Here is a 26817-nt window from a genome sequence, read left to right on the forward strand (position 1 = left end):
GCTGCGTCTGATAATTAAAGACGATTTGTGTTCGACCAAATATTCAACTGGCCCATTGCCACTGAGCAATTTGTTACACTTGTCTGGTAGCTCGTGCTGTAGACAGACTTCCGGTATGGAGAATTATCGTAAGTGTGTAATTGCACATTAGGTCTTTCAAATGCTAAGAAATTGCACAAAGAGTCTCTTCTGTTAGATTCACGTCAGTATTTACGATTCGGTGAAGAAACCGATTGTTAAATAGATACATGCTTCCGCTATATTGGCCTCAAAACTTAACACGAAAAAAAAAAACAACTCCTTTTCGGTAACAGCACACAAATAGCACTTTCCATTAATCAAAATACGGGTTCCATTGGCGACCTGGATTACTTAACCCAATCTGTGCCACCGTGTTAGTTGCTATGCTACCACGTGAAGTACTCGCGTGTTTTTAACAGTGCTTTTGGTGCAAGAGACGAGGAATCTTTGTCTCGAAGCCGTCAAAAGCAGGTTGTTGACTATTTTTAACTGATCCGCAGTAACCCAGCCAACGTTTGTTTTACATTTTTAATTATACTAAAAATATTTTGATTTTTTAAATCAAAGCCTTTTGTATCGAAGAACATTTACAAGTTTATGCGCATGCGTAATTATTTCATGTTCTTGCTACCAAAAGTTGTCTATAAATATTCTCTGTTCTGTTGCACTGATTTATTTATCAACAGCTGTTGGTAGAATACTTTTTTATTAGTATTTTGATTGATGACTAAGTTTACAAGACTGGCGACGTAAGAATTTTGGGTTCGAGACACGTTCAGAACTTTCAGTTGTGGGCGTATTATAAAAGTTAAAATTCAGTTATTTAATTCGTTTAAAAAAAAAAACCAAGGCAAAATTCTTTTGATGCTGTCCAGTGGTTAAAAATACCAGAGTCTCAGACGTTTTTGACGTTCAGTGTATAAAGACGTGTATTACTTTACGAAACAGTGTAAGTGCTATTGTTATATAAAACAATAAAAAATACTAACTTAAATGTCACATTTGCTATTTTCATGACAGTCCAAGTTGGAAACTTCAAATTGATTTATTTTATGAGACTTTTGGGAATATTTTTTACTTTCAGTAGTTTTATTCTGAAACTGAACATAAGAGTCGAACAACATGAAAAATGTATGTTACGTGATGGTCGTCATAACAATGTGCATATCTAATTCTTATTACCATGGTAACGGTTATCATTTCAGACGAATCCTTATATCAAAGCTGCAAATCTCATCGAAACTCTTTGGAACCCCAGTATTTACTTAATGTTGGCGTTCGTAATTGCGTAATGGTAATGTATAGAAATGTATCGTGAAGGTAACATCTGAGGAAAAATTAGGATTGAAGTCGTATATCGTTGGTTATAGGTGGATGTTGGTTTTTGTTGAAGGGACAAATTGTCTTTCATCATCCGAATCGAAAGGTCCTCAAAATATGAAAACCTTGGAGATGTACATTTCTGTAGAACAAAATATATTGAAATTGGTATAGAACCAGTATAATGCCCCATGCCGACAGTTAATCTTTGTCATGACTTCCTTGGACACTTGTGGTCAGTGCCCGATAAGAAAATACAGTGCAAGACGAAACCACTCAGGTCATCAATCACAAAAGATGCAAAATATTGGAACATAAAATCATTAATGGTTTTACCATGAGACTGGATGCCAGTTGCCATCAGAGATGTCCATTTAAAAAATGACTTATTCACACTAGGTCTAACACTGGTCATTTTGAGTAGCTTTTATTTAACGTTTAACAGAAACATTTATTTAAAGAACGTGTCTGATGTAAGATATAGAACCAGCTACTTTTAAAATTCTCCATTGAAATGGTTTTAGAAAAGATCTCATGATAAAAGGTATTTTCCTCTTTTTAGTTCTGTACTGATATAACTAACAAAGAGGCCGGTAGGTCGTTGTAAAACAGCTTCAAAGTTTTAAAACCATTTGGTCTCTTTCTAGAGAAAATAAGTACTCATGTATGGACATGACATTTTACTAGTTTAGTGTTAAAGAGGACGTTTGTTTTATGTGTAATGGCGACGTGTTGGTTAGCAAGGCGTGGATGAATACTCATTAAACTTTGTTAACACGATTTATGTCTTTATTCTGAACAGCGTTGGAGACACCTAGTGATCTGTAAGATACATAAATAGAAACAACAAGTTGGATTAAATGGATTTGTGTGTCTCTAGGGAACTTAGCAACCGACCACGTAATAGTTTGTATGAGGGTAACAGAAATGTGACGTCACTTCTCACCGTAGTTTTTTGTGTATATATACGTGTGTAAACTCACAGTAATGTCTCTACAAGTTTTTAATAATATATTACCTTCTGTTACAGGTATTCCACTCAGATGTGCGTTTTCAAGCTTTTAATTATACAGTTGTTAAACAGTTTTACAATTAAAGGAACTTTTTATGTGTTCACTTACTAGTAATTAACTTATAGTGCTGGTGACCACCTTGGCGTCACGTTGTAGTTCACTGTCTAGAAAGTGAAGTCGCCACGTGCTTACTATATAAAGTTGGGTTAATTTCGAAATACTGTTTGAGATGGTTACTGGTGAGGGTTGGACCCCCCAAAAATTACTGTGTAGTGTGTGATAAATCGTTTTTATCTCAGTAGACGAGGTTTTTAAGTAATTCCTAAGAATAAATTACTAATGGGGGCGCTAAGTGTTTTTAAAATGTAGGTTCACTATGTTGAGGTAAAAGCTCTGTCCCTCGATAAGACAGTGGTAAAGCTACAATACAGATGTCCCGGGCTTGGTAAACCCAACAGTGGCTTTGCTCTGAAGGAATCGAACAACCAACTGTATTGTAAATGGTTTTAATACTATTGTACTTAGTATCTTTTCTTATAGTATTCGACCTCTTCTGTATACAAACAACATAATACGTTTGTTTTGTAATAAGCCCTTATTTGACTATAGGATTGTCCCACCTTACACGGACTGTGTTTCATCTAATACTGTAAAATTATGTTAATCTGTAGGTAAATATGATTACCACCGTTTTACCATACTTGTAGTTCCTGATTTATTTTGTTTACCATGTTTTCACCACACTCCCATTTGCTGACTTGGGTCGTATCATTGTATGTTCTCTGTGGGCACTATTCATGACTATATCATTGTTATACCAGTAGGTAGACTTCACGTATGGTCGTCATCTTCTCATCGTTATACCAGTAGGTAGACTTCAGGTATGGTCGTCATCTTATCATCGTTATACCAGTAGGTAGACTTCACGTATGGTTGTCATCATATCATTGTTATACCAGTAGGTAGACTTCACGTATGGTTGTCATCTTATCATCGTTATACCAGTTGGTAGACTTCACGTATGGTCGTCATCATATCATCGTTATACCAGTAGGTAGACTTCACGTATGGTCGTCATCTTATCATTGTTATACCAGTAGGTAGACTTCACGTATGGTTGCCATCTTATCATCGTTATACCAGTTGGTAGACTTCACGTATGGTCGTCATCATATCATCGTTATACCAGTAGGTAGACTTCACGTATGGTCGTCATCTTATCATTGTTATACCAGTAGGTAGACTTCACGTATGGTTGCCATCTTATCATCGTTATACCAGTTGGTAGACTTCACGTATGGTCGTCATCATATCATCGTTATACCAGTAGGTAGACTTCAGGTATGGTCGTCATCATATCATTGTTATACCAGTAGGTAGACTTCACGTATGGTCGTCATCATATCATCGTTATACCAGTAGGTAGACTTCAGGTATGGTTGTCATATCATCGTTATACCAGTAGGTAGACTTCACGTATGGTTGTCATCATATCATTGTTATACCAGTAGGTAGACTTCACGTATGGTTGTCATCTTATCATCGTTATACCAGTTGGTAGACTTCACGTATGGTCGTCATCATATCATCGTTATACCAGTAGGTAGACTTCACGTATGGTCGTCATCTTATCATTGTTATACCAGTAGGTAGACTTCACGTATGGTTGCCATCTTATCATCGTTATACCAGTTGGTAGACTTCACGTATGGTCGTCATCATATCATCGTTATACCAGTAGGTAGACTTCAGGTATGGTCGTCATCATATCATTGTTATACCAGTAGGTAGACTTCACGTATGGTCGTCATCATATCATCGTTATACCAGTAGGTAGACTTCAGGTATGGTTGTCATCTTGTCATCGTTATACCAGTAGGTAGACTTCAGGTATGATTGTCATCTTATCATCGTTATACCAGTAGGTAGACTTCAGGTATGATTGTCATCTTATCATCGTTATACCAGTAGGTAGACTTCACGTATTCTTATCATCATATCATTGTTATACCAGTAGGTAGACTTCACGTATGATTGTCATCATATCATCGTTATACCAGTAGGTAGACTTCAGGTATGATTGTCATCATATCATTGTTATACCAGTAGGTAGACTTCACGTATGATTGTCATCATATCATCGTTATACCAGTAGGTAGACTTCACGTATGATTGTCGTCATATCATCGTTATACCAGTAGGTAGACTTCAGGTATGATTGTCGTCATATCATCGTTATACCAGTAGGTAGACTTCAGGTATGATTGTCGTCATATCATCGTTATACCAGTAGGTAGACTTCAGGTATGATTGTCGTCATATCATCGTTATACCAGTAGGTAGACTTCAGGTATGATTGTCGTCATATCATCGTTATACCAGTAGGTAGACTTCAGGTATGATTGTCGTCATATCATCGTTATACCAGTAGGTAGACTTCAGGTATGGTTGTCATCATATCATCGTTATACCAGAAGGTAGACTTCAGGTATGGTTGTCATCTTATCATCGTTATACCAGTAGGTAGACTTCAGGTATGATTGTCATCATATCATCGTTATACCAGTAGGTAGACTTCAGGTATGATTGTCATCATATCATTGTTATACCAGTAGGTAGACTTCACGTATGGTCGTCATCTTATCATCGTTATACCAGTAGGTAGACTTCACGTATGATTGTCATCATATCATCGTTATACCAGTAGGTAGACTTCACGTATGATTGTCATCATATCATCGTTATACCAGTAGGTAGACTTCAGGTATGGTTGTCATCTTATCATTGTTATACCAGTAGGTAGACTTCAGGTATGGTTGTCATCATATCATCGTTATACCAGTAGGTAGACTTCAGGTATGGTTGTCATCTTATCATTGTTATACCAGTAGGTAGACTTCAGGTATGGTTGTCATCATATCATCGTTATACCAGTAGGTAGACTTCAGGTATGGTTGTCATCATATCATTGTTATACCAGTAGGTAGACTTCAGGTATGATTGTCATCTTATCATCGTTATACCAATAGGTAGACTTCACGTATGATTGTCATCATATCATCGTTATACCAGTAGGTAGACTTCAGGTATGGTTGTCATCTTTTCATCGTTATACCAGTAGGTAGACTTCACGTATGATTGTCATCATATCATCGTTATACCAGTAGGTAGACTTCACGTATGGTTGTCATCATATCATCGTTATACCAGTAGGTAGACTTCAGGTATGGTTGTCATCTTTTCATCGTTATACCAGTAGGTAGACTTCAGGTATGGTTGTCATCATATCATCGTTATACCAGTAGGTAGACTTCAGGTATGGTTGTCATCTTATCATTGTTATACCAGTAGGTAGACTTCAAGTATGGTTGTCATCATATCATCGTTATACCAGTAGGTAGACTTCAGGTATGGTTGTCATCATATCATCGTTATACCAGTAGGTAGACTTCAGGTATGGTTGTCATCATATCATCGTTATACCAGTAGGTAGACTTCAGGTATGGTTGTCATCTTATCATTGTTATACCAGTAGGTAGACTTCAGGTATGATTGTAATCTTATCATCGTTATACTAGTAGGTAGACTTCAGGTATGATTGTCATCTTATCATTGTTATACCAGTAGGTAGACTTCACGTATGATTGTCATCTTATCATCGTTATACCAGTAGGTAGACTTCACGTATGGTTGTCATCATATCATCGTTATACCAGAAGGTAGACTTCAGGTATGGTTGTCATCATATCATTGTTATACCAGTAGGTAGACTTCAGGTATGATTGTCATCTTATCATCGTTATATTAGTAGGTAGACTTCAGGTATGATTGTCATCTTATCATTGTTATACCAGTAGGTAGACTTCACGTATGATTGTCATCTTATCATTGTTATACCAGTAGGTAGACTTCACGTATGATTGTCATCTTATCATCGTTATACCAGTAGGTAGACTTCAGGTGTGGTTGTCATCTTATCATTGTTATACCAGTAGGTAGACTTCAGGTATGGTTGTCATCATATCATTGGTATACCAGTAGGTAGACTTCAGGTATGATTGTCATCTTATCATTGTTATACCAGTAGGTAGACTTCAGGTATGGTTGTCAGCATATCATCGTTATACCAGTAGGTAGACTTCAGGTATGATTGTCATCTTATCATTGTTATACCAGTAGGTAGACTTCACGTATGGTTGTCATCATATCATCGTTATACCAGTAGGTAGACTTCAGGTATGATTGTCATCTTATCATCGTTATACCAGTAGGTAGACTTCAGGTGTGATTGTCATCTTGTCATCGTTATACCAGTAGGTAGACTTCAGGTGTGATTGTCATCTTGTCATCGTTATACCAGTAGGTAGACTTCAGGTGTGATTGTCATCATATCATCGTTATACCAGTAGGTAGACTTCACGTATGATTGTCATCTTATCATTGTTATACCAGTAGGTAGACTTCACGTATGGTTGTCATCATATCATTGTTATACCAGTAGGTAGACTTCAGGTATGATTGTCATCATATCATTGTTATACCAGTAGGTAGACTTCAGGTATGATTATCATCTTATCATCGTTATACCAGTAGGTAGACTTCAGGTATGGTTGTCATATCATCTTTATACCAGTAGGTAGACTTCAGGTATGGTTGTCATCTTATCATCGTTATACCAGTAGGTAGACTTCAGGTATGGTTGTCATATCATCGTTATACCAGTAGGTAGACTTCAGGTATGGTTGTCATCTTATCATCGTTATACCAGTAGGTTGACTTCAGGTATGGTTGTCATCTTGTCATTGTTATACCAGTAGGTAGACTTCAGGTATGATTGTCATCATATCATCGTTATACCAGTAGGTAGACTTCACGTATGATTGTCATCTTATCATCGTTATACCAGTAGGTAGACTTCAGGTATGATTGTCATCTTATCATCGTTATACCAGTAGGTAGACTTCAGGTATGGTTGTCATATCATCGTTATACCAGTTGGTGGACTTCAGGTATGGTTGTCATCTTATCATCGTTATACCAGTAGGTAGACTTCAGGTATGATTGTCATCTTATCATCGTTATACCAGTAGGTAGACTTCAGGTATGATTGTCATCTTATCATCGTTATACCAGTAGGTAGACTTCAGCTATGATTGTCATCTTATCATCGTTATACCAGTAGGTAGACTTCAGCTATGATTGTCATCTTATCATCGTTATACCAGTAGGTAGACTTCAGGTATGGTTGTCATATCATCGTTATACCAGTAGGTAGACTTCAGGTATGGTTGTCATCTTGTCATTGTTATACCAGTAGGTAGACTTCAGGTATGATTGTCATCATATCATCCTTTTCCCAGTAGGTAGACTTCAGGTATGATTGTCATCATATCATCCTTTTCCCAGTAGGTAGACTTCAGGTATGATTGTCATCATATCATCCTTTTCCCAGTAGGTAGACTTCAGGTATGATTGTCATCATATCATCCTTTTCCCAGTAGGTAGACTTCAGGTATTATTGTCATCATATCATCGTTATACCAGTAGGTAGACTTCAGGTATGATTGTCATCTTATCATCGTTATACCAGTAGGTAGACTTCAGGTATGATTGTCATCTTATCGTTATACCAGTAGGTAGACTTCAGGTATGGTTGTCATATCATCGTTATACCAGTAGGTGGACTTCAGGTATGGTTGTCATCTTATCATCGTTATACCAGTAGGTAGACTTCAGGTATGATTGTCATCTTATCATCGTTATACCAGTAGGTAGACTTCAGGTATGGTTGTCATCTTATCATCGTTATACCAGTAGGTAGACTTCAGGTATGGTTGTCATCTTATCATCGTTATACCAGTAGGTAGACTTCAGGTATGGTTGTCATCTTATCATCGTTATACCAGTAGGTAGACTTCAGGTATGGTTGTCATCTTATCATCGTTATACCAGTAGGTAGACTTCAGGTATGATTGTCATCATATCATTGTTATACCAGTAGGTAGACTTCAGGTATGATTGTCATCATATCATTGTTATACCAGTAGGTAGACTTCAGGTATGGTTGTCATATCATCGGTATACCAGTAGGTAGACTTCACGTATGGTTGTCATATCATTGTTATACCAGTAGGTAGACTTCAGGTATGGTTGTCATCTTATCATCGTTATACCAGTAGGTAGACTTCAGGTATGATTGTCGTCATATCATTGTTATACCAGTAGGTAGACTTCAGGTATGATTGTCGTCATATCATTGTTATACCAGTAGGTAGACTTCAGGTATGGTTGTCATATCATCGTTATACCAGTAGGTAGACTTCAGGTATGGTTGTCATATCATCGTTATACCAGTAGGTAGACTTCAGGTATGGTTGTCATCTTATCATCGTAATACCAGTAGGAAGACTTCAGGTATGATTGTCATCATATCATTGTTATACCAGTAGGTAGACTTCAGGTATGATTGTCATCATATCATTGTTATACCAGTAGGTAGACTTCAGGTATGGTTGTCATATCATCGTTATACCAGTAGGTAGACTTCAGGTATGGTTGTCATATCATCGTTATACCAGTAGGTAGACTTCAGGTATGGTTGTCATCTTATCATCGTTATACCAGTAGGTAGACTTCAGGTATGATTGTCATCTTTTCATCGTTATACCAGTAGGTAGACTTCACGTATGATTGTCATCTTGTCATCGTTATACCAGTAGGTAGACTTCAGGTATGATTGTCATCTTGTCATCGTTATACGAGTAGGTAGACTTCAGGTATGGTTGTCATCATATCATCGTTATACCAGTAGGTAGACTTCAGGTATGGTTGTCATCTTATCATTGTTATACCAGTAGGTAGACTTCAGGTATGATTGTCATCATATCATTGTTATACCAGTAGGTAGACTTCAGGTATGGTTGTCATATCATCGTTATACCAGTAGGTAGACTTCAGGTATGGTTGTCATATCATCGTTATACCAGTAGGTAGACTTCAGGTATGGTTGTCATCTTATCATCGTTATACCAGTAGGTAGACTTCAGGTATGATTGTCATCTTTTCATCGTTATACCAGTAGGTAGACTTCACGTATGATTGTCATCTTGTCATCGTTATACCAGTAGGTAGACTTCAGGTATGATTGTCATCTTGTCATCGTTATACGAGTAGGTAGACTTCACGTATGGTTGTCATCTTATCATTGTTATACCAGTCGGTAGACTTCAGGTGTGGTTGTCATCTTATCATCGTTATACCAGTAGGTAGACCTCAGGTATGGTTGTCATCGTATCATCGTTATACCAGTAGGTATACGACTAACTACAGTGTTTAGAAGTTCCTGTGGTGTGTTGTCCAGCTGTTCTCTTTACGACTAACTACAGTGTTTAGAAGTTCCTGTGGTGTGTTTTCCAGCTGTTCTCTTTGCGACTAACTACAGTGTTTAGAAGTTCCTGTGGTGTGTTGTCCAGCTGTTCTCTTTACGACTAACTACAGTGTTTAGAAGTTCCTGTGTTGTGTTGTCCAGCTGTTCTCTTTACGACTAACTACAGTGTTTAGAAGTTCCTGTGGTGTGTTGTCCAGCTGTTCTCTTTACGACTAACTACAGTGTTTAGAAGTTCCTGTGGTGTGTTTTCCAGCTGTTCTCTTTACGACTAACTACAGTGTTTAGAAGTTCCTGTGGTGTGTTGTCCAGCTGTTCTCTTTACGACTAACTACAGTGTTTAGAAGTTCCTGTGGTGTGTTTTCCAGCTGTTCTCTTTACGACTAACTACAGTGTTTAGAGGTTCCTGTGTTGTGTTGTCCAGCTGTTCTCTTTACGACTAACTACAGTGTTTAGAAGTTCCTGTGGTGTGTTTTCCAGCTGTTCTCTTTACGACTCACTACAGTGTTTAGAAGTTCCTGTGGTGTGTTGTCCAGCTGTTCTCTTTACGACTAACTACAGTGTTTAGAAGTTCCTGTGGTGTGTTGTCCAGCTGTTCTCTTTACGACTAACTACAGTGTTTAGAAGATCCTGTGGTGTGTTGTCCAGCTGTTCTCTTTACGACTAACTACAGTGTTTAGAAGTTCCTGTGGTGTGTTGTCCAGATGTTCTCTTTACGACTAACTACAGTGTTTAGAAGATCCTGTGGTGTGTTGTCCAGCTGTTCTCTTTACGACTAACTACAGTGTTTAGAAGTTCCTGTGTTGTGTTGTCCAGCTGTTCTCTTTACGACTAACTACAATGTTTAGAAGTTCCTGTGTTGTGTTGTCCAGCTGTTCTCTTTACGACTAACTACAGTGTTTAGAAGTTCCTGTGGTGTGTTGTCCAGCTGTTCTCTTTACGACTAACTACAGTGTTTAGAAGTTCCTGTGGTGTGTTGTCCAGCTGTTCTCTTTACGACTAACTACAGTGTTTAGAAGATCCTGTGGTGTGTTGTCCAGCTGTTGTCTTTACGACTAACTACAGTGTTTAGAAGATCCTGTGGTGTGTTGTCCAGCTGTTCTCTTTACGACTAACTACAGTGTTTAGAAGGTCCTGTGGTGTGTTGTCCAGCTGTTCTCTTTACGACTAACTACAGTGTTTAGATCTTGTGGTGTTACAGTGTTTAGAAGGTCCTGTGGTGTGTTGTCCAGCTGTTCTCTTTACGACTAACTACAGTGTTTAGAAGTTCCTGTGTTGTGTTGTCCAGCTGTTCTCTTTACGACTAACTACAGTGTTTAGAAGGTCCTGTGGTGTGTTGTCCAGCTGTTCTCTTTACGACTAACTACAGTGTTTAGAAGTTCCTGTGGTGTGTTGTCCAGATGTTCTCTTTACGACTAACTACAGTGTTTAGAAGATCCTGTGGTGTGTTGTCCAGCTGTTCTCTTTACGACTAACTACAGTGTTTAGAAGTTCCTGTGTTGTGTTGTCCAGCTGTTCTCTTTACGACTAACTACAGTGTTTAGAAGTTCCTGTGGTGTGTTGTCCAGCTGTTCTCTTTACGACTAACTACAGTGTTTAGAAGATCCTGTGGTGTGGTGTCCAGCTGTTCTCTTTACGACTAACTACAGTGTTTAGAAGGTCCTGTGGTGTGTTGTCCAGCTGTTCTCTTTACGACTAACTACAGTGTTTAGAAGGTCCTGTGGTGTGTTGTCCAGCTGTTCTCTTTACGACTAACTACAGTGTTTAGAAGTTCCTGTGGTGTGTTGTCCAGCTGTTCTCTTTACGACTAACTACAGTGTTTAGATCTTGTGGTGTTACAGTGTTTAGAAGGTCCTGTGGTGTGTTGTCCAGCTGTTCTCTTTACGACTAACTACAGTGTTTAGAAGGTCCTGTGGTGTGTTGTCCAGCTGTTCTCTTTACGACCAACTACAGTGTTTAGATCTTGTGGTGTTACAGTGTTTAGAAGGTCCTGTGGTGTGTTGTCCAGCTGTTCTCTTTACGACTAACTACAGTGTTTAGAAGGTCCTGTGGTGTGTTGTCCAGCTGTTGTCTTTACGACTAACTACAGTGTTTAGAAGTTCCTGTGGTGTGTTGTCCAGCTGTTCTCTTTACGACTAACTACAGTGTTTAGAAGATCCTGTGGTGTGTTGTCCAGCTGTTCTCTTTACGACTAACTACAGTGTTTAGAAGATCCTGTGGTGTGTTGTCCAGCTGTTCTCTTTACGACTAACTACAGTGTTTAGATCTTGTGGTGTTACAGTGTTTAGAAGGTCCTGTGGTGTGTTGTCCAGCTGTTGTCTTTACGACTAACTACAGTGTTTAGAAGGTCCTGTGGTGTGTTGTCCAGCTGTTGTCTTTACGACTAACTACAGTGTTTAGAAGATCCTGTGGTGTGTTGTCCAGCTGTTGTCTTTACGACTAACTACAGTGTTTAGAAGGTCCTGTGGTGTGTTGTCCAGCTGTTCTCTTTACGACTAACTACAGTGTTTAGAAGGTCCTGTGGTGTGTTGTCCACCTGTTCTCCTTACGACTAACTACAGTGTTTAGATCTTGTGGTGTTACAGTGTTTAGAAGGTCCTGTGGTGTGTTGTCCAGCTGTTGTCTTTACGACTAACTACAGTGTTTAGAAGATCCTGTGGTGTGTTGTCCAGCTGTTCTCTTTACGACTAACTACAGTGTTTAGAAGGTCCTGTGGTGTGTTGTCCAGCTGTTTTCTTTACGACTAACTACAGTGTTTAGATCTTGTGGTGTTACAGTGTTTAGAAGATCCTGTGGTGTGTTGTCCAGCTGTTCTCTTTACGACTAACTACAGTGTTTAGAAGGTCCTGTGGTGTGTTGTCCAGCTGTTCTCTTTACGACTAACTACAGTGTTTAGATCTTGTGGTGTTACAGTGTTTAGAAGGTCCTGTGGTGTGTTGTCCAGCTGTTGTCTTTACGACTAACTACAGTGTTTAGAAGGGCCTGTGGTGTGTTGTCCAGCTGTTGTCTTTACGACTAACTACAGTGTTTAGAAGATCCTGTGGTGTGTTGTCCAGCTGTTGTCTTTACGACTAACTACAGTGTTTAGAAGATCCTGTGGTGTTACAGTGTTTAGAAGGTCCTGCCTCTCAGGTGATTAACTAGCTAAGTATGGTTTACCCGCGAGCTCGTGTCTGTTACTTTTAAGAAATAAAATGACACGCACGTGCTGGTACGTAACAAGGTTTTCTCATGTTGTCGTCAGTATGGTGTTTTGTATAGTCGAACCCCTGCCGCTGGGATATAGGGTGATTTTTTTACTACTCTCTTCACTTGCCAGACTACCGTTTGCCTCTCACTTTATAGTGTGCTGCTTTTATTTTCGTCTGTAAATAGTTTTTATAAACTTGGACGATAATACGTTACTCGGAATATTTTTCTTAGCTGAAAGAAGAAAATAGAATCCTGGCGGCGAGCCACAGAAAATAGTCGGATGTTATTCCTATTGTCTTCTGTGACATTTTCCCAATATCTCTGTGTCTTTACAATGGGAGCCGTCAGGGTGACTTCTGACGCTCCAATAGGAATGTAATAAACAGCTTTGACTTCTGTACGATTATACAAGGTCAGCTCAGGATAGTGTAAAATAAATTTGTCATTATGAACCTCACTATGTGAACATCCAGTGGTGTGGGCGTGGCACTTGATTAGTTATCTGTTCGGTATAACAAAGAGATTTATGGAGTTGTCACTCTTTTGGCATTGCGCTTTGGTTTCATGAAGTAAAATTAGACGGTTAGAGATAGTCGTTTCTGTTGTGAGGTGTTTAGAGTGTGTGAATGTTATATAGATGTTAATGTTACACTTCAAAACAGTCAGGAACAACAAACACCGTAACCAGACAGTATTTTCACTAGCCAATCACAAAGCAAATCTGTGATTCAGTTACTTTCTTTAAAAAATAGTTTTGAAGTCTGTGGAAAATTTAATTATAGTAAGAAGGTAAGGCGTCAGTAGCAGTAATAAGACTGTAGTGTTTGGTTGTCTTTCCAAAGTGTTCTTTCTGTGCAAACTGTTATTCTCAATATCTGTGTTGGATCAGCGCATTGATACTAAAGCAGTGATTCAAAGTGAGGCGGTTTAACGTATCAGTAACCCAATAATTTTATTTTATTTTAAATTGGTTTCGTGGTCATTTCAGCTGAAAGGTTCTATTTGTATATTATAAAGAATTAAAAGTATCTTGAATATAAAATCCTGAAGTGTACAGTATTGTACAAAAAACACCACCAACAACAATCGTAATATCCAGGATGTTAGACAATGGCCTTGCGTTTCGGTGCCTTCTGTTAATTTTACAAATAAACGTTTCTGTTATACTTTAATGAAACGTTCAGTGTATGTCTGTACCATTATGTTTATTAAATTGGTTTATTGTATTTCTTGTCTTTAGTTATCTGTTTTTCTCTGTTTAATGACCTTGGACAGTTTAGAATGAAACTAGTGACTTCGGACAGGTCAGAATGAAACTCTGAAATAGCAGTACATTAGAGTTACACGCTGATCGCTGTACGTGGTTGCTGTACTTCATCCATTCCTTTATTATAAAAGAATAAGTTAATGTTTTATTTTTATGTAAACAGTTTTGACATAGTTGTTGTGGTCAGTTGTGTGTTTTTCTTTCTAGTAATTTAACTCTCTGTGGTCCATCTGCTCAGAGTAGAGACAGCCCACCGTGTACCTTTGTGTTTACCTTCAAACAACCAACCTTTGCACGTGTTCATATATTTTTCTTAAATCACAGGCTTACAGGCCCACTGCATCTACTCTAACACTTATTACACATGCGTTGTTCCAGCTCCTATAAGTTCAACTTCGACCTTTTCAATTTCTTTTACTGATGGAATATTTTAATTTACCTTTGAAGTTATTTTTGTGTGTCAGTACTTACCATATTTTTCCTTTGTGTGTATACAGTATCTTTGTTATTCAGTTACAAGACGTGTTAGCACAGCTTCAAAAGTCATTCATATCGTGGAGCAGGTGGGTTTGTCTCACCTGTTTACAATTTGTGACACTGTTCATTTCTAATTGTTCTAAACATGCACCTTTATCGGTTCTAAACACAAAGCTTCATCGCTTCTAACAACTTAGTATTGTTTACTTCTAAAAACATACATTCATCGGTTCTGAAAACATGGCTTCACCACATCTGCTAATGGTATTATTAGTTTGAAAAATGCATTTTCATTGGTTGCCTTTACACTTAGTGACATAAGTAGTGTGATTTCAATTTAATTTTTAATTAATTGTTATTTAATAGAAACATCAGTAGTGGAACTGTATATTTAATAGTAACTGATAAGTTCTTGACGTCTTTTTCTGTTAGATAACTATTGTTTCAACAGTGACTGATAAGTTCTTGACATCTTCAGTTAGATAACTGTATATTTAATAGTAACTGATAAGTTCTTGACATCTTCAGTTAGATAACTGTATATTTAATAGTAACTGATAAGTTCTTGACATCTTCAGTTAGATAACTGTATATTTAACAGTAACTGATAAGTTCTTGACATCTTCAGTTAGATAACTGTATATTTAATAGTAACTGATAAGTTCTATCAGTTAGATAACTGTATATTCCACAGTAACTGATAAGTTCTATCAGTGAGATAACTGTATATTCCACAGTAACTGATAAGTTTTATCAGTTAGATAACTGTATATTTAACAGTAACTTATAAGTTCTATCAGTTAGTTAACTGTATATTTAACAGTAACTGATAAGTTCTATCAGTTAGATAACTGTATATTCAACAGTAACTGATAAGTTCTATCAGTTAGATAACTGTATATTCAACAGTAACTGATAAGTTCTTTGTCTTGTTTTTTACAGGTCCACAGCTGTATTTGTTTTTATATACGCTATGTTCTACTACTTCCGTAGATCCAACATGGACGGAACACTCCAGGCTGTCCAGTTTTTCGGCAACACGCTTCTAATCTGTTACGTGTTTTTTTTAGCACTTGGAACTGTGTCCTTCTTCGCTTCTTTGCAGTTTGTGCGTTACATCTACCGTAATATCAAAATGGATTAATAACTGTTTGTACCACATGAACACTTACCTAACCAATAAATTGGATGGCCAGCACAGATTGATCGCATCTTTTCTTCTTGCAACTTTTCCTCTTATGTCTTGCTATTTTCCACCCACTCGCTTTCCTCCGACCCTGTATTTTGTGCTTATAGTTTTTATTTAGGATATTGGGTTGCTCATAATTGTCAAGTAGTGCCGGCGGAAGAACACAGCGTAAAGTGTAATATGTTTCAAGCACCAAGTCTGATAAACTGTGATAGCATTGTTTGTGTTGATTTTCAGTCCTAACTTAGTAACTCTCCAAACTAACATGTCGGAATAACTTTAACAATGTAGTTGTAACACACACACAGTTGTTTGTATATAATGCACAGTACCTCGATTTCAGGTTCACTGGCTTTAAACAGATATGTCTTGTATAAATATCTAATAGTTAAGAAATATACTATCACAAGTTTTCCCAAATTTGAAAATCATTTCGAGTTTTTGTTGAGGTTGTTTTTTTTTGTGCACTGGGAAATTTGAGTTTCTTTATGTGTGTGCGCGTATTATGTATATACATGAAGTACGTTCCAAGTGTTTGATCACATTAAATATAAATGTGTATGGCCTAGAAAGTGTACATTACAAACATAAAATATTAATACATTGTACTTTTTAAGTTGACTGTCTTGTTTGTACAGAGTTCAGACAGTGTCGAGCGTGTCTTCTGGGCGTTGTTTGTACAGAGTTCAAACAGTGTCGAGTGTGTCTTCTGGGCGTTGTTTGTACAGAGTTCAAACAGTGTCGAGTGTGTCTTCTGGGCGTTGTTTGTACAGAGTTCAAACAGTGTCGAGCGTGTCTTCTGGGCATTGTTTGTACAGAGTTCAAACAGTGTCGAGCGTGTCTTCTGGGCATTGTTTGTACAGAGTTCAAACAGTGTCGAGCGTGTCTTCTGGGCATTGTTTGTACAGAGTTCAAACAGTGTCGAGCGTGTCTTCTGGGCATTGTTTGTACAGAGTTCAGACAGTGTCGAGTGTGTCTTCTGGGCATTGTTTGTACAGAGTTCAGACAGTGTCGAGCGTGTCTTCTGGGCATTGTTTGTACAGAGTTCAGACAGTGTCGAGCGTGTCTTCTGGGCATTGTTTGTACACAGTTCAGACAGTGTCGAGCGTGTCTTCTGGGCATTGTTTGTACAGAGTTCAAACAGTGTCGAGCGTGTCTTCTGGGCATTGTTTGTACAGAGTTCAAACAGTGTCGAGCGTGTCTTCTGGGCATTGTTTGTACAGAGTTCAAACAGTGTCGAGCGTGTCTTCTGGGCATTGTTTGTACAGAGTTCAGACAGTGTCGAGCGTGTCTTCTGGACATTGTTTGTACACAGTTCAGACAGTGTCGAGCGTGTCTTCTGGGCATTGTTTGTACACAGTTCATACAGTGTCGAGCGTGTCTTCTGGGCATTGTTTGTACACAGTTCAGACAGTGTCGAGCGTGTCTTCTGGGCATTGTTTGTACACAGTTCAGACAGTGTCGAGCGTGTCTTCTGGGCATTGTTTGTACAGAGTTCAAACAGTGTCGGCTGTGAAGAAATGGACAGAAAGTAAAGAACCAAAACATATAAATATAATTTAAGCATTTATTGAAACCATGTAACCTTACACTGTCTTACTGATGTATTAACAGGACAAAGATGTGTCATTTTTTCTATTTTTGTGTATCGGTGAAATATAGAAAATGTTTATAAAAAAACCTAATTGTACGAATATTTATGTCAGTTTAAAAGTACAGTTCATAAATCCGTTAAAAAACTCGGTAAAAATATTGTCAGAGCTGTTCGTGTGAGAACAGTTCATACTAATTCACGTAAGAAACAATTTTTGTGGATTTATACCTCTTCGGTTCACCAGAGGTCGCTTTTATGCAACCTGATAACTGTAAGTTTCTCATGTTTGATGTGAAACGTTAAGATGTGTGTAGTTGATTTGTTTCAAGTTTTTGTTCATCTGTTTACACAAATGAAGTGCCACCAGATGGGGTTCTAACAATATTTACGAGGTTCAACGTTCACACTATTCTTAAAGTTAGGTACGATATTAGAGTTTCGAGTTACGTTAAAATATTTTTTCTCTCTCTTCATCTTAAGATTTTAATTTTTGTGACAGTGTGGTTTTTAATGTGATAAAGGTGTTTCCACCTAGCTTTCATGATAAATAATAAAAATAACTTCATATTATATTTTCGTCGTCAGTTTGTAATTAAAACTAAACAATATTTATAACTCCACTTTCCCGCGCCAGAGGGCTATGCTTCTCATAGCTCTGTCAATTTATTCGTATGGTTCATATTTTACAAAATTAATCTGTCAGGTAATTAGATATATAATTTTCTGTCAAAGTAAAATAAAAGTCTGATATTGTTTAATTTTAATACCAGTACATGCAATACTTAAATTCTTGAAGTGTTGTGGAATAATTAGTAAGTATATATAGTTTTCTGATTTTTGTAATCTCACTGATAGAGATAGGCCTGTGAAAACACTGTAATGTGTTGTTAAAATAAAGTGTGTAAAAAAAGTAGATGTCATTTATTAACACCAAGGAACAATACTGGGCGAGAAGCTGGTCTGTTGATAACAATTTGCATTTTCTGTAAGAGAAGTGACGTCAGGATCTCGCCAAGGATGAATAAATAGACATTATTATAGGTGTAGGAGACGACGTAAGGAGTCATGTTAATTTTATTGTAGCTATTAGATAGATTGGTTTGTAAAATTAGACATTTATTATCCTTACCTGAAGTTTAAAATAAAATGTTGGTTGTGAACTGGTGGCCTTGTGTATCTGTATTACTACATGGCCTGCCCATGGAAATTAGTCATCTACACCCAGTTGGTTGTGAACTAGTGGCCTTGTGTATCTGTATTACCATATGGCCTGCCCATGGAAATTAGTCATCTACACCCAGTTGGTTGTGAACTAGTGGCCTTGTGTATCTGTATTACCACATGGCCTGCCCATGGAAATTAGTCATCTACACCCAGTTGGTTGTGAACTAGTGGCCTTGTGTATCTGTATTACCACATGGCCTGCCCATGGAAATTAGTCATCTACACCCAGTTGGTTGTGAACTAGTGGCCTTGTGTATCTGTATTACCACATGGCCTGCCCATGGTAATTAGTCATCTACACCCAGTTGGTTGTGAACTAGTGGCCTTGTGTATCTGTATTACCACATGGCCTGCCCATGGAAATTAGTCATCTACACCCAGTTGGTTGTGAACTAGTGGCCTTGTGTATCTGTATTACCACATGGCCTGCCCATGGAAATTAGTCATCTACACCCAGTAGAAATACTTTGATAATGTGAATTACGATTTCTTGTTTTGTTTTATCGTTAAGTTTTCTTCCGAGAAATTACCACAAGTCTAAACCAGTTGTCAGGATGAAGTGAGAACTGGTTGTTATATCCTGATCTAAAGCAGTTGTCATGATGAAGTGAGAACTGGCTGCTATATCCTGATCTGAAGCAGTTGTCGCAATGAAGTGAGAACTGGTTGTTATATCCTGATTTAAATCAGTTGTCATGATGAAGTGAGAACTGGCTGCTATATCCTGATCTAAATCAGTTGTCGCGATGAAGTGAGAACTGGCTGCTATATCCTGATCTAAATCAGTTATCGCGATGAAGTGAGAACTGGTTGCTATATCCTGATCTAAAGCAGTTATCAAGATGAGGACTCTAGTGTCATAGCCCTGCTTAACATGCTGAAGTGAGGACTGGTTAATGACATTTCCCCCAGTCAAATGAATTGATTGGATGGAGTGAGGACTGACCCATGTTACACTCGAATTAAATCAGTTGATGAGTGGGAACTGATTCATGTCATGCAAAAGCTAAACTAATTAGAATAAGGAAGTAAAAACTGGCCAATGTCACGCTTTACTCAACCAGTTGCGATAATACAATGAAGACTGGTTGGTCATTGTGACTTTCCAGCTAAACCAATAATGAAGAGGAAACTGGAAGAGTTAAACGAATATTTTGAAAGGAAATTTAGTTTAAATTAAAACTAAACCAGTTAACTCAGTAACGTGACACAGTATCAGACATGGTTCTTTTTTTGTTTTAACTATTCCGGTTATTAATATCACATCAGTAACGTGACACAGTATCACACGTGGTTCTTGTGTTTTAACTATTCCGGTTATTAATATCACATCCGTAACGTGACACAGTATCACACGTTGTTATTGTGTTTTAACTGTTCCGGTTATTAATATCACATCAGTAACGTGACACAGTATCACACGTGGTTCTTGTGTTTTAACTATTCCGGTTATTAATATCACATCAGTAACGTGAAACGGTATGACACGTTGTTATTGGGTTTTAACTATTCCGGTTATTAATATCACATCAGTAACGTGACACAGTATCACACGTGGTTCTTGTGTTTTAACTATTCCGGTTATTAATATCACATCAGTAACGTCACACAGTATCACACGTGGTTCTTGTGTTTTAACTATTCCGGTTATTAATATCACATCAGTAACGTCACACAGTATCACACGTGGTTCTTGTGTTTTAACTATTCCGGTTATTAATATCACATCAGTAACGTGACACAGTATCACCCGTTGTTCTTGTGTTTTAACTATTCCGGTTATTAATATCACATCAGTAACGTGACACAGTATCATACGTGGTTCTTGTGTTTTGACTATTCCGGTTATTAATATCACGTCAGTAACGTGACACAGTATCACACGTGGTTCTTGTGTTTTAACTATTCCGGTTATTAATACCATATCAGTAACGTGATACAGTATCACACATGATTATTTTGTTTTAACTATTCCTGTTATTAATATCACATCAGTAACGTGACACAGTATCACACGTGGTTCTTGTGTTTTAACTATTCCGGTTATTAATATCATATCAATAACGTGACACAGTATCACACGTGGTTCTTGTGTTTTAACTGTTCCGGTTATTAATATCATATCAGTAACGTGACACAGTATCACACGTGGTTCTTGTGTTTTAACTATTCCAGTTATTAATACCATATCAGTAACGTGACACAGTATCACAGGTTGTTCTTGTGTTTTAACTATTCCGGTTATTAATATCACATCAGTAACGTGACACAGTATCACACGTGGTTCTTGTGTTTTAACTATTCCGGTTATTAATACCATATCAGTAACGTGACACAGTATCACACGTGGTTCTTGTGTTTTAACTATTCCGGTTATTAATATCATATCAGTAACGTAACACAGTATCACACATGGTTATTTTGTTTTAACTATTCCGGTTATTAATATCACATCAGTAACGTGACACAGTATCACACGTTGTTGTTGTGTTTTAACTATTCCGGTTATTAATATCACACGTTGTTCTTGTGTTTTAACTGTTCCGGTTATTAATATCACATCAATAACGTGACACAGTATCACACGTTGTTTTTGTGTTTTAACTATTCCGGTTATTAATACCATATCAGTAACGTGACACAGTGTCACACGTTGTTCTTGTGTTTTAACTGTTCTGGTTATTAATATGACATCAGTAACGTGGCACAGTATCACACGTGGTTCTTGTGTTTTAACTATTCCGGTTATTAATACCATATCAGTAACGTGACACAGTATCACACGTGGTTCTTGTGTTTTAACTATTCCGGTTATTAATATCATATCAGTAACGTGACACAGTATCACACATGGTTATTTTGTTTTAACTGTTCCTGTTATTAATATCACATCAGTAACGTGACACAGTATCACACGTGGTTCTTGTGTTTCAAATGTTCCGGTTATTAATATCACATCAGTAACGTGACACAGTATCACACGTGATTCTTGTGTTTTAACTGTTCCGGTTATTAATATCATATCAGTAACGTGACACAGAATCACACGTTGTTGTTGTGTTTTAACTATTCCGGTTATTAATATCACACGTTGTTTTTGTGTTTTAACTGTTCCGGTTATTAATATCACATCAGTAACGTGACACAGTATCACACGTTGTTCTTGTGTTTTAACTGTTCCGGTTATTAATATCATATCAGTAACGTGACACAGTATCACACGTGGTTCTTGTGTTATAACTGTTCCGGTTATTAATATCATATCAGTAACGTGACACGGTATCACACGTTGTTCTTGTGTTTTAACTGTTCCGGTTATTAATATCACATCAGTAACGTGACACAGTATCACATGTGGTTCTTGTGTTTTAACTATTCCGGTTATTAATATCATATCAGTAACGTGACACAGTATCACACGTGGTTCTTGTGTTATAACTGTTCCGGTTATTAATATCATATCAGTAACGTGACACGGTATCACACGTTGTTCTTGTGTTTTAACTGTTCCGGTTATTAATATCACATCAGTAACGTGACACAGTATCACACGTGGTTATTTTGTTTTAACTGTTCCTGTTATTAATATCACATCAGTAACGTGACACAGTATCACACGTGGTTCTTGTGTTTTAACTATTCCGGTTATTAATATCACATCAGTAACGTGACACAGTATCACACGTTGTTCTTGTGTTTTAACTGTTCCGGTTATTAATATCATATCAGTAACGTGACACAGTATCACACGTGGTTCTTGTGTTATAACTGTTCCGGTTATTAATATCATATCAGTAACGTGACACGGTATCACACGTTGTTCTTGTGTTTTAACTGTTCCGGTTATTAATATCACATCAGTAACGTGACACAGTATCACACGTGGTTCTTGTGTTTTAACTATTCCGGTTATTAATATCATATCAGTAACGTGACACAGTATCACACGTGGTTCTTGTGTTTTAACTATTCCGGTTATTAATACCATATCAGTAACGTGACACAGTATCACACGTGGTTCTTGTGTTTTAACTTTTCCGGTTATTAATATCACATCAGTAACGTGACACAGTATCACACGTGGTTCTTATGTTTTAATTATTCCGGTTATTAATACCATATCAGTAACATGACACAGTATCACATGTTGTTCTTGTGTTATAACTGTTCCGGTTATTAATATCACATCAGTAACGTGACACAGTATCACACGTGGTTCTTGTGTTTTAACTATTCCGGTTATTAATACCATATCAGTAACGTGACACAGTATCACACGTTGTTCTTGTGTTTTAACTGTTCCGGTTATTAATATGACATCAGTAACGTGGCACTGTATCACACGTGGTTCTTGTGTTTTAACTATTCCGGTTATTAATATCACACGTTGTTCTTGTGTTTTAACTATTCCGGTTATTAATATCACACGTTGTTCTTGTGTTTTAACTGTTCCGGTTATTAATATCACATCAGTAACGTGACACAGTATCACACGTTCTTCTTGTGTTTCAAATGTTCCGGTTATTAATATCACATCAGTAACGTGACACAGTATCACACGTTGTTCTTGTGTTTTAACTATTCCGGTTATTAATATCATATCAGTAACGTGACATAGTATCACACGTTGTTCTTGTGTTTTAACTATTCCGGTTATTAGTATCACATCAGTAACGTGACACAGTATCACACGTGGTTCTTGTGTTTTAACTATTCCGGTTATTAATATCATATCAGTAACGTGGCACAGTATCACACGTTGTTCTTGTGTTTTAATTTTTCCGGTTATTAATATCACACGTTGTTCTTGTGTTTTAACTGTTCCGGTTATTAATATCATATCAGTAACGTGACACAGTATCACACGTGGTTGTTGTTTTTTAACTGTTCCGGTTATTAATATTGTATCAGTAACGTGACACAGTATCACACATGGTTCTTGTTTTATATCATATACAAAGCGCTGATACAATAAATACTACAAATTGATAGGAAATTTCCAATCCATTTTAATAGTGTTGATATCAAATATCTAAATAAATATAATTATATATTTGAAGAAAAAAAATCCCAAATGTCACGACAGTAACTTTCCTGTCAACTTTGCTGTTTTACAGTAATTACATGGCTGTCATGTGAAACATTTCGCATTCTGAAGACACCACGACGAACGCAGTAATTGGACCTAATTACTAAGAAACTGAATTACACTGTACAGACATGTAAATGTGTCCAAATTCCCCGTAATTTGTAAACATTGAATTTCCAACTCAAAGAGACTTCACTGCGATAGAGTAATTCTGATATTGGACTGCTGTCCAAAATGTAGAGAATAATATGTGCAACCTCTTTATTAGGATGAGGAATGTTAGGCCAATGATAATTTCAGCATCACACCAGATCCATAATCTCATTCCTAGTTGTTCTGGTTGTTTATCAAACGGTTCTAATTTACTCGCTGAACATAAAAATCTATCGATTTCTTAACAGCCGAACGTGCCGTTATAATTTCACGTATATATCTCTCCTCTCGTTTATTGACGTTTCTCTTTGTTACAACATGATCATTGCTTGTACGATGTAACTTCCACTGAATCACTCTTTACTTGGGCCTAAACTTGTTACGGATTACAGAAACTAGTCCTAGCCTCTCAACTTGTTGTCGCTCATACGTCCATATCTATCATTTAATAATTTACCAAACTTTGTTACTATGAAATAAAACAAAGATACTTGGTGGTTGACGGAGGGTGTTTCCATACTGCTGTTAGTGAGAATGTCAACCAATCTCGACTTAGTTTACTTTTAAAATATTGGGAGAGGGCTTCACGTGTAGATAACACACACACACGTATGTTAATTGAACAATTGCTGTCTAAATTAGTTACTTTTAGACTATCTGTAACTTCATAGGACATCCAACATAACAAAATGATAGTTTGACGGCATACTTACTTTATATTAAATTTTAACGCTAGTCTCTAAGTTAGATTTCTGTTTGTTTGTTTTTTAGAATGACATATTGATTTCTTTATTTACAGCGTGACACGGGAGCTCTCGCTTCCCGCACGAACTGTGAGCGCGTGACTCTGCCGCCAAATTTCGATTTCGTGGCGATATGTGATAGGACAGGTCCAGATGTCGAGAGCGTGGTAGGGCGGGATTAAAGTACCGCTAAAAGGCTCACGGTGTGAGTTACTGTTACTACATATTGAGAATCAGTGTTAAGTGGTGATGTTGCTGTTGTGGCCTTAGGCCTCGAGTAAAAGTGCCTTCGTACTGTCCCTGATGTATTATGATGTCACATTTCAATTAACTAGCCAGCCATCTAGTTAGATCTTTAGAGCACCAAGGCCAAACTTTCTAGAGAAGTATTTGTACCCGGGAAAATATAACCGATAACGAGTGTAAAACAGTTTAGATCATTACTTCGTCCAGTGAACGGTTACAAGACAGCATGTCGGAAACCCCATTACAAGAACACGTCAATGAAGCCGTTGACACCACGTACACTAAAATTTTCGTCGGAGGGTTGCCTTATCACACCACAGACAAATCTCTCCGACAGTTCTTTGAAGTCTTCGGGAAAATTGAAGAAGCTGTTGTCATAACAGACAGACAGACAGGAAAAAGTCGAGGTTACGGTTTTGTACGTATTGTTTTTTGTTGTTAATGCAAGGTAGTGTTGTGTTATTTAGTAAAGTGACAACAGACGTAAAACCTACAGATATACGCAAGAAACATGTCTTTTGTTAAATAAATAAATATTTATATTCTAGGAAGGTAATCTGACCGACATAAACATATCTCTCCATTTCCACAACTTCAGAGATAGGCTGTTATAATAAGGTGTAAACTAACAAAAAACGCAGTAGTTAAGATTCGTCTGTCAAATGAGACAGCTAATTTCACGCATATTGAGAGGAAAACTATCTGTCTATCTGTAGAAGCTGCCACAGAAGAATGCTACCATATATAACATAGAACCTCACCGTATATCCTGTGCACAGTCCAAACCACTGTTAAATTGTATATCTTGAACTATATATGAACAAGTAAAAGCATCAGGGTATATAGTGTTGAAGTCTATGTATCTTAAACAATATTTGTATATATAAATATATATACACGTAATAACAACCAAAACTGTCTGTGAGAGTGTTGAATCCAGATGCTTGTTTCTTTAGCAATATTTATGTCTACGAATACAACGTTTATAAAATTCGAGCACAGTTCTCTGTATCTGTAGTAACCTTTGTGGTTGAACTATCGCTGTAATGTTTATGTTGTTAAATAGATTTAGCATCGTTCGTTTAGCTCTCGTCCAAAGTCTTTTGTTAGCCCTAACTTTTCTGATTGAGCTTATAAGCTTTCGCATCAGTCGACTTAAGTACTAACTTAACCTCACCATTTCCACTTTTCTGGCTTAAATTTTGTAGGCAAGTTAGCAGCCAAATCCTCTAAAGTTTCAAAACCTTTCACTGGATATTCTATTATCTTGGGACCTGACACTGAATCTATAATATAGATTGCACAACGGGGATCTTTGCAGTGGAGAAAATAATGTGCCAGAAAATGTCGTAAGAATCAAAGGGAAGTGTGTGATGGTTGCAAACAATGTGATTCTCACAGCTGTCCACTAAACTAATAAATGCAAAGTTTATTTAGTAGAACCATATGAAGGAGACCATGGTGTCAGGGAGGAAAAAGGTTTTAGTGACGACTTACTGGTGACACTGTAATCATTATCTTTGGAGGGTTTATTATCACTTGGAGATATAGACACGTGATGGATAAACCCAGTGTACCATGGGTTTATTACCACTTGGAGATATAGACACGTGATGGATAAACCCAGTGTACTGTGGCTTTATTATCACTTGGATATAATAGACACGTGATGGATAAACCCAGTGTATCGTGGGTTTATTATCACTTGAAGATATAGACATGTAGTGGATAAACCCAGTGTACCGTGGGTTTATTACAACTTGGAGACATGGACACGTAGTGGATAAACCCAGTGTACTGTGGGTTTATTACCACTTGGAGATATAGACACGTGATGGATAAACCCAGTGTACTGTGGGTTTATTACCACTTGGAGATGTAGACACGTGATGGATAAACCCAGTG

General features: G+C 37.4%; 2 protein-coding genes across 2 annotated transcripts in view; both read left to right on the forward strand.

Annotated features, from left to right (window-relative positions):
* LOC143246716 (transmembrane 9 superfamily member 1-like) overlaps positions 1 to 17559 on the forward strand; it is a 61976-nt gene extending 44417 nt beyond the window's left edge. The window contains 1 exon segment of the mRNA XM_076493808.1: positions 15617 to 17559. Within this exon segment, the coding sequence (XP_076349923.1) occupies positions 15617 to 15818 (202 nt within the window). The 3' untranslated portion in view covers positions 15819 to 17559.
* Positions 17560 to 24883: 7324 nt separating this feature from the next.
* LOC143246717 (RNA-binding protein 24-B-like) overlaps positions 24884 to 26817 on the forward strand; it is a 59748-nt gene continuing 57814 nt past the window's right edge. Inside the window, exon 1 of the mRNA XM_076493809.1 lies at positions 24884 to 25330. Within this exon, the coding sequence (XP_076349924.1) occupies positions 25139 to 25330 (192 nt within the window). The 5' untranslated portion in view covers positions 24884 to 25138. The remainder of the gene's footprint in view (positions 25331 to 26817) is intronic.

This window comes from Tachypleus tridentatus, chromosome 3 (assembly GCF_004210375.1).
Source record: "Tachypleus tridentatus isolate NWPU-2018 chromosome 3, ASM421037v1, whole genome shotgun sequence".
NCBI lineage: Eukaryota > Metazoa > Arthropoda > Merostomata > Xiphosura > Limulidae > Tachypleus > Tachypleus tridentatus.